This window comes from Sander lucioperca, chromosome 4 (assembly GCF_008315115.2).
Source record: "Sander lucioperca isolate FBNREF2018 chromosome 4, SLUC_FBN_1.2, whole genome shotgun sequence".
Taxonomy (NCBI): Eukaryota; Metazoa; Chordata; class Actinopteri; order Perciformes; family Percidae; genus Sander; species Sander lucioperca.
The window spans coordinates 4,327,497-4,340,095 of record NC_050176.1 but is presented as its reverse complement, the minus strand read 5'-3'; the positions used below and the strand labels follow the sequence as shown (position 1 = coordinate 4,340,095).

The following is a 12,599-nucleotide window of genomic DNA, read 5'->3' as shown; positions in this document are numbered from 1 at the left end:
GATGCACATGTGCTTTAGTTCGTTCATCTTTTAATTGACAGTGAGAGAGAAGCGTCATGTGAAGTAAACCAAGTGCAGGGTAAAGCTGCATTGTGAATAATGTGGCGCAGAGCATGCGCGCGCCCACACACACACACACACACGCACGCACGCACGCACAGTTAGGACCAGGCTGCTGTTTCAGGGAGTTTAAGACCGGAGAAAGTATTCTTTGTGCCCCTGTAACCCAGTGTCTGTCTCCCTCTGTCCGATGCAGCAATACAGTCGAGGGAACAACACCGTGCAGGCGAACAGCCTGAAAGATCTGCTCCAGAACAAGATAGACGATATGGAGAAGCAGGTTCTGTCCCGGGTCAACACTATAGAGGAGACCAAACCGGGCACCAGGAATGACACCGAGCAGCGGAACAGAGTGGAGTCCACGCTCACCACTCTGCACCATCGGATCACAGACCTGGAGAAAGGTGCGTTGGGGATTTCCAAGGTGGGACGGAGTGCGCGCATACCACTTTCACGGCATTGAATGTGGCTCCACGGGAGTTCTTAACAAGATTAGGTTTAGGTTTTTTTTAAGCTCAATGGCGTCTCAGTGTTTAGAAAGAACTGACACCTTCAGTGTTACAGCAATGCAATGTGGAACCGTTCACAATGCCGCAACCACCACGTTGCGCACAGATAGTGTGAGGGAGGAGAGGGGAGAGCTGCATTGCTTTGCATATCTCAAGACCTGTTTGCACTTTTTCTTCGCTGAGTTTCTGATTCCCAAAGCCAAAAACCTGACTGGCTATCTTGCATGTGGGGCTATATGCATATACAGAGGTCATAGGCAGAGAAAGTTTGCAGGGTGCGCCTCGCGCTGGCGCGTTTTGTTCGCTTGTTCAGCTTTTCAACACGTGCAAATGCGCGTGCGTATGTGCGAGAGAGGGAGACAGAGCCCTTCTACACAGGCAGCCGAGAAAATGTGTTTTTATATGTGGTAATTTTAATATTGTGGGGAAAAAAAACGATTACATTTTCAGACAAGCTTTGTTTTTCTTCTGTTTCTTCCACTAACTGACATGGATTGAATCATATACATCCCGTAATATTAATCATTAATCTCCTCTCAATCCCTAAATACATACAAAACGCTGAAAAACTCTATAATAACTGACATTTCCTCTACAGGTAAAGAAACCAGGCCAACAGATAAGTTTCAGCTCACCTTCCCCCTGAGAACCAACTACATGTACGCCAAAGCCAAGAGGAGCCTCCCCGAGATGTACTCCTTCAGTGTGTGTTTGTGGATCAAGTCCAACGCCTCTCCTGGGGTGGGGACACCCTTCTCCTACGCTGTACCGGGTCAGGCCAACGAGCTGGTGCTGATCGAGTGGGGGAACAACCCTATGGAGATTCTCATCAATGACAAGGTGATAGAAACTGATTACCGTGGATAGAGACTGATTTCACACATGTAGCCTACCTTTGCAGGGTTTCATTTTGGCCTTTTTTGCATTTACTTTGTACATTTATCATGTCAATATGCAGAACAACTTACAGTGGGTGCAACAGTAGGAAAAAGTTATAATACTTTGTGCACCGATGAGTAACCAGACAACAATGTGCCAGATCTGGAAATGGAATAAAAATAGGTGCTAAGGTGAGCAACAGAGTGGTCTTTTTTTAGAGGAAATGATATATGACAGGGGAAGTGATTCAGCAGGAAGAAGAGAAGGTGTGGAAGCAATGGATTTTCAGGTGGCGGGGAGTGACTCTGCTACTAAAGTGTGAAAGAGAGATTGTTAACTGGAGAGAAAGACGTCATTTTTCCAATGTCTCTGCTGCAGGTTGCAAAGCTGCCATTTCTTATCAATGACGGGAAATGGCATCACCTGTGCATCACGTGGACCACCCGTGACGGGATGTGGGAAGCCTTCCAGGATGGAGTGATGCGGGGAAGTGGAGAAAATCTGGCACCGTACCACCCCATCAAACCAGACGGAGTGCTGGTCCTGGGACAAGAGCAGGTGGATATTTCTTTTTTACATCAGTGATTGCAACTTCTGCACTTTAATCCCACACATATTTGGAAATACTCCTTACACAATTATGCATTTCATTTTGGCTAAAGGTTAAAAATGGGAATCATTATGAAATGAGATTGTGGGGACATTGAAGAGGTGGCCAATTAAGGCTGCCCAGTCAAATTGGTGTGCAATTTATAATCCCAGGATTGTAACGAATTACAGAGAATTTACTGTAGATAGTCAGATTGTTGTCCTAGGAAGAGACCCGTATAACGAGATAAACGTGTCCGTGTACACAAATCAATAGATTAAAAATTACTTGACCATTTCACCAACTGCCGTGAGACCGTGTTGCAACACATTACATACATTAGATCACATTTCATTTAGCTGACGTTTCTATCCAAAGCGACTTTCAATAAGTGCATTTAACCATGAAGGTACAAACTCAGAATAGCAAGAATCACATAGAAGTAGTTTTACAACCACCATCTTCTTGGCGAAGGTGCAGTCGCAAGAGACACTGCTAAATAAAAATCATGCCTACAGAAAGTAAATGGTTTCCAGACTGGAGTTCTGCAAAAATAAATTCAATTTCAATTTTCAATTTCAATTTTTAAATATAACCCATTTGCTCACATTTTTGCATTTTCAAACTAAAGCCATATTTAAGAACAGAAGTTCTCTCAGATGATGTCACTTAGACTGTATAACAAAATCCTATCATGGTTTTGTGCTCTAATGCACATCAATCATGCAGGATTCTTCACAGGAAGTGTTGAGTTACTTCACCTTTCCTGATCAGATAACTTACACTTCAATTCAAGCTTTGATGTGCACTTGTAGTACTAAGATGATTAAGACTTGTCTGCATTTCTCCACAGGACACATTGGGAGGAGGCTTTGATGCCACACAAGCTTTCGTCGGTGAACTAGCAAACTTAAATATCTGGAATAGGAAACTTTCTATCGCCGAGATCTACAACTTGGCGACCTGCAACAGCAAAGCACCGGCTGGCAATGTCTTCTCCTGGACGGAGAGCAACATCGAAATATTTGGCGGAGCGACCAAATGGACCTTCGAGCCTTGCCGTTCGCTCAACTGAACTGCATTTCACCGTTCCAGAAAGGCCTCTCTGTATTTCTGAGCTTTTGTCGTTCTTGTCTTCACTTTGACGTTTGTTAGAGACTATTTGAGTTATTGGTAAGCTTAAAATCTGGGATTTCTATCATTCTTATTAGGTATTTATGTGCAAAACAACACTTTTCATCTTGAGGAAAAAAAATGTATCCAATTCATCTTGGAAACCTCGGTGATAAAGTATTGGTATCTGTTTTTCTTTTTTTTTCTCTCGGACATTCAGTTGAAAGCACACCTAAGCTTTTTCATTTGGCTTATTTCGACTTGGACTGGCAGCTGGCAATCTGCGCCTTATGTTTGGACAATTCACAATCCAAGTGAGGAATTGCAAAACTCTCCCACCCCCTTCCCTCTGGAAAGTGGGAGATTATGCTGGCCATCCAATCCTGGTACAGCTCCCTGCAACCCCGCCCCCCTTCTCCTTCACTCTGTCCCGCCCCTCCGGAACTTGCACTGTGACTGACGAAGAGATCGCCAGGAGAGAGAGGAGGGTACGTTGAAGGACACTGCAGAGTCAGACTGTGGTACAAGTCAATTTGTAATCGTTGTTCGCTTCAAGTGTTTCTGTAAGAATGTCGTTAACTTGCCAACATCGCTACAAAGCCTGGATGCCTTAGGCTGGTACAAATATTCAGCACATTCAGTATGTTTTAAGTTGCAAACTCAATGTTTATCGTTTTTTTGTTTTGCCTTTTTCTGAGCTGATTTTTCTTGTTTCTCTGGTAAATGTAATTTGATTACAGTTTGTTATCTGACATGACGTGTTTTTGGCAGGTGTTTGTACTACTCTGTATTAGGAATGTAACAGTATGTGTATAGTAATAGCATGAATGACAGAGTGCTGTGGAAGCATTGTTGAAATCTGCTTTACTATCTTCTCTGGGTCTGGGTTTTTTACTGTATTGTTATATGCTCCAAGCATGGCAAAAACTGAGAGATGAAGAATTTAATTTTTGTAATAAAATTGTGATACTTAATGTCACAGCGCGTCCCTGGCTTTGGTTATGTGCGTCCAAACATGTGAAGGGAGAGAGCACTGAAGGGAGGGGAGGGAAGGAGATGCAGAGCGAGTGGGTGCAGGAGAGCAAATCACTGATCAGATATAACATTTCTACCATGGTCAAACGGTAAAGAGGAGAAGCTTAATTGCCAGATTAAAGAAATGTCCAAAGGCAGCGAAGGACACAAGGAGGGTGCCTGAGAAAAGAAATGGAACCGTGTCTGCATGTTTGCGTGCACTGACTATTTTTTAAACTGACCTCAGACGATAACCCACTCGCTGCTTTGTTGTTGCTGCTGTGAGATACAGTGGCGGCACTAAAGACAGCGACGCTGTCGAAAGAGGGAAACAAAAAGTGCTTTCTCATATGAGCATTTCAATGACCCGGTTGAAGTGGAGTGCAGCCTAAACTAAAACTACAGCACTTTACGCTTGGACTTTTCGTTATCAGTCCGCTTAGACGACCTGTTGCTGTAGCGCCAAATATTTACATCGAAGAGATGTGGCTGTTGACAGTTCCTGCATTCAAATTAGACACTTAATTCCTTCCTCAAGCGTCAAGTGGTGAAAGCAAAATAAATCAGAATAACACTTGATTTGTTCTTGCAGGAAGATGTTCTCTTTGTTTTTCAACACATATTTTCTTCATTAAGAAAACCGCTAGGTCCTCAACTGTTTATCATGTCATGTCGTGCTGAATAATTGCTGCTCATATATACACCACATTTTGTCTCATTATCACATTCTGTTTCATCTAAAGAGGTTCAACTCCTCCGTGTTCTGTTTATGAATAAATCCATTGAGCCTTGACTGAAATATTACTGGGGAAAGATGAAGTTTTCCAAGGTCCTTGCAGGTTTTATGTTCAACTCATTTTCTGTCTGAAACTAGTGGACTTTCGTGAGCTTTCTTCACATAAGAACTGAAATTTCAACTGCCAACAGGGCAACATGAAACTTTTAACAGATTTCAACTCTTACACTTCTTTCAGTGCTTCAAATTCAACTGACTTCATCTGCTCTTAAGGTAGACCTCGAAGTAGACTTTGTTTAGCTCAGGAAGGATTGCATTTTAAATGCTTTCAACAATACATCTCAACTACTTTTAGCATCAATATGTCAACTGACACTTCAACTGATGTTAGTTATTCAACTGACACTTCAACTGCTGTCACTGCTTACATACAAATGGATGCTTTAACTGTTCCTGTGTACCAGCCTGACATCGCCAGACCAAATCGCAAATGCGAGTTTGTCTGAACCTTTCATCTTAGATTTGCCTCTGGATGCAATCGGATAGACCTACAACCAATCAGAGCATCAAAGTGTGACTTAGTGCTGAGCAATGGACAAATGTAAACAGACTACGGCGTGTGGAGAAGAGCTGTGATGGTGTAGCATCAATATGTCTGTGAACCAGTGTTGCCGTTTTGGCCTTCAGAATTTGAAAATAGGACTTCAACAGAAAGTTCCACATCAGCTGCAGCCATCTTGGTTGTTTCTGAAAATGCATCAACAGCGCTCCTCTTTACTAAGCTAGGTTTATGCTCGCCGTAGTGTCCCGCGGCGAAAGGGTGCACAAGCCAGAAATGACATAATCATATATTTTGCGTTAAGCCCAAAGATTCAGCAAGTCGCCAGTCATTGTCTCACAAACGGCCCACATGAGATAAACGGGTGTGATTGGCCCAACTACGGCCAGGTTAGCTAGACATTTGTCTGACGCATTTGCTAGAGCAAGTAAAACATGAGCTTGCAGATTCACATTCTTCAACTGAAATGTTGATTGCTTACATTATTTAAAGTTCATCTGACATCTCTTACTCTTTCTGCTCACATTTCACCTGCTTTCTGTTCTTACTCTTTGACGTTCAGTTCAACTACAAACCTCTCTGACAAAAATCAACTGCCTACATGGTTTTAACATTTCAACGGCTTTCAGGTCTTACACTTCAACAGACACATCACAACTTTTTCAATGCTTCAAATTCAACTAACACTTCAACTGTTATGAGTGCTTCAACTTAAACTGCAACTCCCATACAACATCTTACATGCAAATGTTTATCGTTCATTCGTTTTTTATGTTTTTATCGTTTCCAATGTTTGCACCTCTAAGCAGAAAATGTAGCATTTGTTAGCACATTGTGTTTTATGGAATGCAGTTCCACTTCTCAATGTGGTTAGCTCATGAATAAAGTCAATGAGCCCTAACATTATTTGGGAAAGGCAAAGTTGTAGGACCTTGCAGGGGTTTCTGTTCAATAAATGTTGATCTTAAGCCTGACCTTGAAGTGGATTTTCTTTAGCTGAGAGAGAGAGATAGTCTGCATTACCTTAATCTCCCATGATGCACAGCAGGCAGCAGTCAGGTTCCAGAGCATTTTAAAAGAATGACAAGGCATTAATACAATTCCTGTAGCAGCATCAAACACACGCACACAGAGGCAGAAAACAATTTATTTTGTTCCTTAGCCACGTTGGCAGATGGATCCCAAAACACTTGGGTATATCAGCCAATTACATTTATAGAAAATACCAGAATATCTAAAAAAAGAAAAATGACTGGGTGTTGGCCAAAGCGGCTGTCATTGTAGAAGAACTTTCCGACCATAGTTAGAATTTATCAGAAAGTTTTGAATAGAAAAGTGCATGCTAAAAATATAAAGACGTTTAACTCTTTTGATGAACATTGTTTTGTGTTACCACATAATAAAGTAATCCACTATTGTTATATAACTCTTTGAGACCAGCAGGTTATTCTACGACTGCTTCAGCCAGGAAGTGAATGGACCATGGCAAGATAATCCTGCCTCTTATTTTGATGCCGTCAATGGGCACACAGTCATAATCACCAGGTCTGCTTACTACACTCAGCTAATACCCTCCCAGTGTAGTGCTGCTAATCCCTGACAGAATATATGTCAGCAGTGCAAATGCATTTGTGCTCCAGACACTGTTTGGTGCAGAAGTGGACGGACTAAAATAGATCCAGGCGGCCTAAAGGATGATCTTACACGTAAGACACAAAGATCAAGCCACCTCATTTATTAACAATCTTGACTGACAACATTACATATTGAAATGTTGGGTTTATGCCTACCTTTGCTGGCACAGAAAGTAAATTGATTACAATGTAATTGTTCCATAAAGCCATTACATAAGCGTTAAGAAAGGCACGTGGCTGAAGGACTCTGAAGGGTTGTTATATAATCTTTTGCTGGCAGAGCGCATATTCTAGGACACATCGTCACCTGGCAATGTAAACAGATGCTGTGGTTCATATTGGAGATAAGGAGATGGTGTCCTAGTTTATTAAAACATCACCTTATGTTATTAAGTAAAGTTTTCAACAAGACCAAGTCTACAGTCATTCTAGCGGCTCTGTGAGACTGTAATAGCTAAATGTTAACATCAGCATGCTAGCATGCCCCCTAGTGATAATGCTAGCATGTTGAGGTTTAGCATAATGTTTACCATGTTCACCATCTTAGGTTAGTGTGTTAACGTGCTCACATTTGCTAATTGGCAGACAAACAAAGTATTGGAAAAAAAGTATAAAAAATAATTCCATAAAAGGTCAGACTCACGTGATTATAATTCATCCTCTGGGGACTATGAACATTTGTTGTTGTTGGAGAGACAAACCGACCAACAGACCTACCTTTTTTGTACGAATTAAACAAACAAGATATAACGCGTTAATTTATGCGCTTTAGAGGTGCTGGTAGACATATATTTTTAACCCCTTAGACAGTGCCAGGCTAGCTGTTTCAAGTACAGTATTACATAATCTTTTGCTGGCAGAGCACATATTCTAGGGCACCTCGTCACCTGGCAATGTACACAGATGCTGTGGTTCATACTGGAGATAAGAAGATGGTGTCCTAGTTTATTAGAACATCACCTTATGTCTTTAAGTAAAGTTTTCAACAAGACTAATGCTGTGTCTCAAATTGCGCACTTCTGTACTTACACTTGCTATTTTGAGTAGCCTACAGTGCGTTCACACTGACGAATTATAGCCAAATGCAGTGCACTATGAGTACCCCGATGCTGCACTTAAAATTGTCAAAGCATTGAGTGTGGAATGCTGGACACTATTTTCCTTTAATGGTCGCCATTTTGCTACGGAGCGGACGGGACCACCAACGTATTTTCAAACTTGTGAAAATGGTGGGCGAGGAAGCTGCAGAGGTTGCGATCGAAACGGCGAAAACCGAACTATAGCCTACAAATGTTGTTTATACATGGGGGTTTTTCAATAACTATACTGTAGTCAGAAAGTGAGAAAACAAGCCGGTGTATATATTCTGGCGGGCAACAATAGGTGGTGGCAATGCTCTGCATGGCTACAATTTACCATTAAAGTGAAGAGTCATTTCCGGTGAGTGCGTAATGGCCCTGCGCAATTTGAGACAACACTGCCCTGTCAAAATGTACGCACTACGCAAGTGAATATATGTACACAGTGTACTACATGTAAATGTACCGACGGAAGTATCCGAATTGAGACAAACTCAATCGAAGAGACACTTAAGTCTACAGTTATGCTAGCGGCTCTGTGAGACTGTACTAGCTAAATGATAACATCAGCATGCTAACATTCCCCCAGTGATAATGCTAGCATGTTGATGTTTAGCATAATGTTTACCATGTTCACCATCTTATGTTAGCGTGTTAATGTGCTAACATTTGCTAATTAGCACCTAAACAGAGTATTGGACAAAAATAATTTTTGAATTTATGATGGCCGGAGATAAAATGTCATAGCCTGGTTGACACCAGACCCTTCTCAGTTGTAACTGACAGTGGGTCTGGGGAAGGTTCATTGACAGTTCATTTCCAAAGGGGCGTCACCAACGGACGCCGCTCAAATGCCTCTGGGCGCATTGGATAGTCCAACCAATCAGACCAACGATACTGGTGACGCTGCGCTTCGGTAGCCGTCATGTTGAATGTAAACAAAAAGCCGCTCGCCGTCGCTGCGCTATCGTCGTTGCGTAAAGCCCGCCTCAACGGTTGTGATTGGTGTAAAGCTCGGCTCAGCGGCTGTGATTGGTGCCTCGATTTTGGGGACATTGGAAATGGGTTTGAATGGGCTCTTCGCCAGACTGACTTGCAGAGCAAATCTCAAATTTGCCGGAAGTTCGTCAGGGTTTACCCAGGCTGGAAAGGTCAGGGTCAGGTGATTAGCATTCTTCTCTGGGGACTATGAACTTTTGTATAAAATTTCATTGCAATCTATTCAGTAGTTGTCGAAAGGACCAAAGTGATGGACCGCCCAACCAACCAACAAACAGACAGAGCGACATATTGCGATCCCTAGAGCCAATAGCATGGCTAAAAGTAGTTTGTTTCTGTATGAATTAAACAAACAACATATAACGCGTTAATGTGCTTTAGAGGTACTGGTAGGCAGGTTTTTTTTAAACCTTTTGACAGAGCCAGGCTAGCTGTTTTTCCATTTCTAATCATTATGCTAAGCTAAGCTAACCATCTGTTGGCTATAGCTTCATAGTTAGCATACAGATATAAGAGTGGTATCAATCTTCTTATCTAACTCCCGGCAAGCAAGCAAAAAAGCCTATTTTCCGAAATGTCACACATTTCTCGACTCTATAGTTCTGTTAAATATCAGCAATAAAACAACTTCAACGTTTTAGCTAAGAAAATCTGTTTTAGATGCTAACCTTGGGACCAATAAAGCATACACACACAATAAGCATCAACAGCCAGTACATTATGACTAATGAAGGTTAACCAGACTATATATAGAAGGAATGACATGCAACATACAACAGCCATTAAGTAAGCCAGGTGTTCTGTCCACGTACAGTATACGCCTAAAATTACAACACAAGCCCTAAACAACTATACAAAGAGATATACATACACAAATTAAATCTGAATGTGAGCTGAATCTGAATCAGTGATCTATTTGATTCCGAAACCAAAATAAATAGAATCCACTGATGTATTCCTGTTTCTTTTATTGAGGATGTATCTGCCATAACAAAACAGATGGAGGGAGCATTTTTAAAGATGAGGCCCCCAGAGTCAAGCCACCAGAGACCAGAATCATGGTGCTACGTTCTATCAATTCCTCCATAGAGGTTGTTTTTCTTCTGGAGAGATAGAGTGGATAAAGACACGACATGCTGACATCTCATTAATTCATAAGCTGTCCCCGGTGGCAGAGGCAAGACAGGAATAATGCTGCAGCAACTTTTCTTGTTAACATTGGGGTGACAAAGCAGCACCGTGTAATGAGAGTTTGGAGAAGAATGCCTGCTAAAGGGGTGCACGTTCCTTTAAAGATCAGTAAAATGGTGAAGCCTTTGGATTATTGACAGCCTAGTTAATTATGTCACTGGAGCTGTTCCATTGAGCTCCAAGACTTGAAATGGTCTAAAGGATTTGACATGCAGCCTGAAAGTGGAGTGCCAACATTATAAGCTTTCTCCTCAGAGGAGAGTGAGAAAGAAAGAAAGAGTCTCGTCTTCTTCCTGTGCTCTCCTCTCCGTTCTCCTCCCATGGCGAGAGGTCCCTCAGACAGCAGGGAGTGGAAATTGTGGCATTTACTGATCAGCAGAAGCTTCCAGGAAAGATGCAGGGAGGATAATGAGGCTTCCTGGGCAGCCTGGGATCTAGGTGAATGTAGGCCACGACAGGAGGAGACTCTCCACTAAACAAAGATCTGTCTAGACCCATACAGAGAGGACCTGCTTCTTTTTTCAGCCAGCTACTTTGAAAAAACGAAGGCGTTTTTATTCCTATCTATATATAGCTTGAATATCACACACGTCTCAGTGGGCTTCGTGGGCAGCATCAGCAGTTCACCAACCAGCCAAAGAAGACAAAGAAAAATCGTCTTTTAAAGTGGCCATATTATGCTCATTTTCAGGTTCATAATTGTATTTTGAGATTGTACCAGAATAGGTTTACCTGGTTTCATTTTCAAAAAACACCATATTTTTGTTGTACTGCACATTGCTGCAGATCCTCTTTTCACCCTGTGTCAGGTCTCTGTTTTAGCTACAGAGTGAGACCTCTCAACTTCAGTAAGATCTTTGTTGTCAGTCGCACATGCAGTAGCTAGGTAAGGATTACATGAGCTAGCTAGCTGTTTCTGCAACTTCGGCCTGTACAAGGCAGGATTAGCCAGGAGACTTCTTCTAAATGAGGACACACTTCAAACTTTGTGTGGAATACCTGCAGAACAGGGACATGTAAGTAGTTATATACAATTTATTTTGTAGATTAGGGCGAATCTGTGTGTTGTAGCAGTGCTTTGCCATTGAGAACGAGCTTGCATGCTAGCGCTAGCATGTTAACGGTTAGCCCCCTAGGCCCCTCGTCTCGGCTAGTTACGTAGAAAGCCGTGCAGATTTTGAACAGCTAACCCGGAGACTGAAGGCAGGACACATTCATAAACCGTATCTCACTCAAAACAGCATGGATGTTTTTTTTTCAAAGTTTGTATGCGTGTGGAAGCACCAGAGACACAAAATAACAGCCCAAATCCCAGAAAAAGTTATTTTTTTCCCCATAATATGGGCACTTTAAGATAACCTTTGCACATGTGTGACAATGTAAGAAGCCTTGGGGAGAGCAAGTCAAATGGAGAAGTCTCCTCCACTGATGGAGGAGGAGCTGAAGGTGGGAATTGGCATGTGCAAGAAACAGAAGGAAACTTATAAGAATTAGTAGACATGCAAAGTAATCACAAAACTGACATAGCCCAATATAAGGACATAACCTGCCTTTGTGCAATGAAGTTTTCGATCTATTTAAACTAGTTCTGTGTTCAGTACATGTACAAACCAATAATTTTCAATTTGAATTTACTGTACTAAATACCAATACCATCAGTCACATACTGAATCTGTAGCTTTGAGCAGTGCAGCTCCCCTCACTGGTGACTGAAGGCACTGTTGTCAGATCCGCTGCGATACACAGTCCGTTGCTTCCTCGTTAAAAGCTTACTAAAAGACAACGAAAGCCACAGAAACAATTATAATGTGACAGCTCTGCTGCTGAGCTATTGACCTTATAAACAGGGCTTGTAACGTAGTCTCGCTTTGCCAGACCTTCCTCCACAGCGCTGCGGAAGAGGGTCTGGCTAGTCCACACAGCATTCCGGGAATGGGAAAAAAAACGTGCTCTGGTTTATTGGCATTTCTTTAAACCAATCACAATCGTCATGTGCGGTCCTAAGCTCCGCACTGCACAATAGCCTCGGGAAGGAACTTGTTTTGGTGGAACATGTGTACGTTCAGAAGTTGTTTTAGTTGTGCAACAAAAAGAAAAACAACTCAGATTGGACAGATAGTCTAGCTAGCTGTCTGGATTTACCCTGCACAGATCTGAGGAACAGTTAATCATAGTCCTCATAAATACACTGGAGTTTAAAATTACAACACAAAGAAAGCGGAAGGAAACGGACATCG

At 42.1% G+C, this 12,599-nt stretch overlaps 1 protein-coding gene across 1 annotated transcript in view; it reads left to right on the top strand.

Annotated features, from left to right (window-relative positions):
• Window positions 1–4,957, top strand: part of LOC116039655 (neuronal pentraxin-1-like) — a 5,647-nt gene extending 690 nt beyond the window's left edge. The window contains exons 2-5 of the mRNA XM_031284603.2: window positions 257–464; window positions 1,168–1,409; window positions 1,827–2,006; window positions 2,891–4,957. Of these exons, the coding sequence (XP_031140463.1) occupies window positions 257–464; window positions 1,168–1,409; window positions 1,827–2,006; window positions 2,891–3,112 (852 nt within the window). The 3' untranslated portion in view covers window positions 3,113–4,957. The remainder of the gene's footprint in view (window positions 1–256; window positions 465–1,167; window positions 1,410–1,826; window positions 2,007–2,890) is intronic.
• The last annotated feature ends 7,642 nt before the right edge of the window (window positions 4,958–12,599 follow it).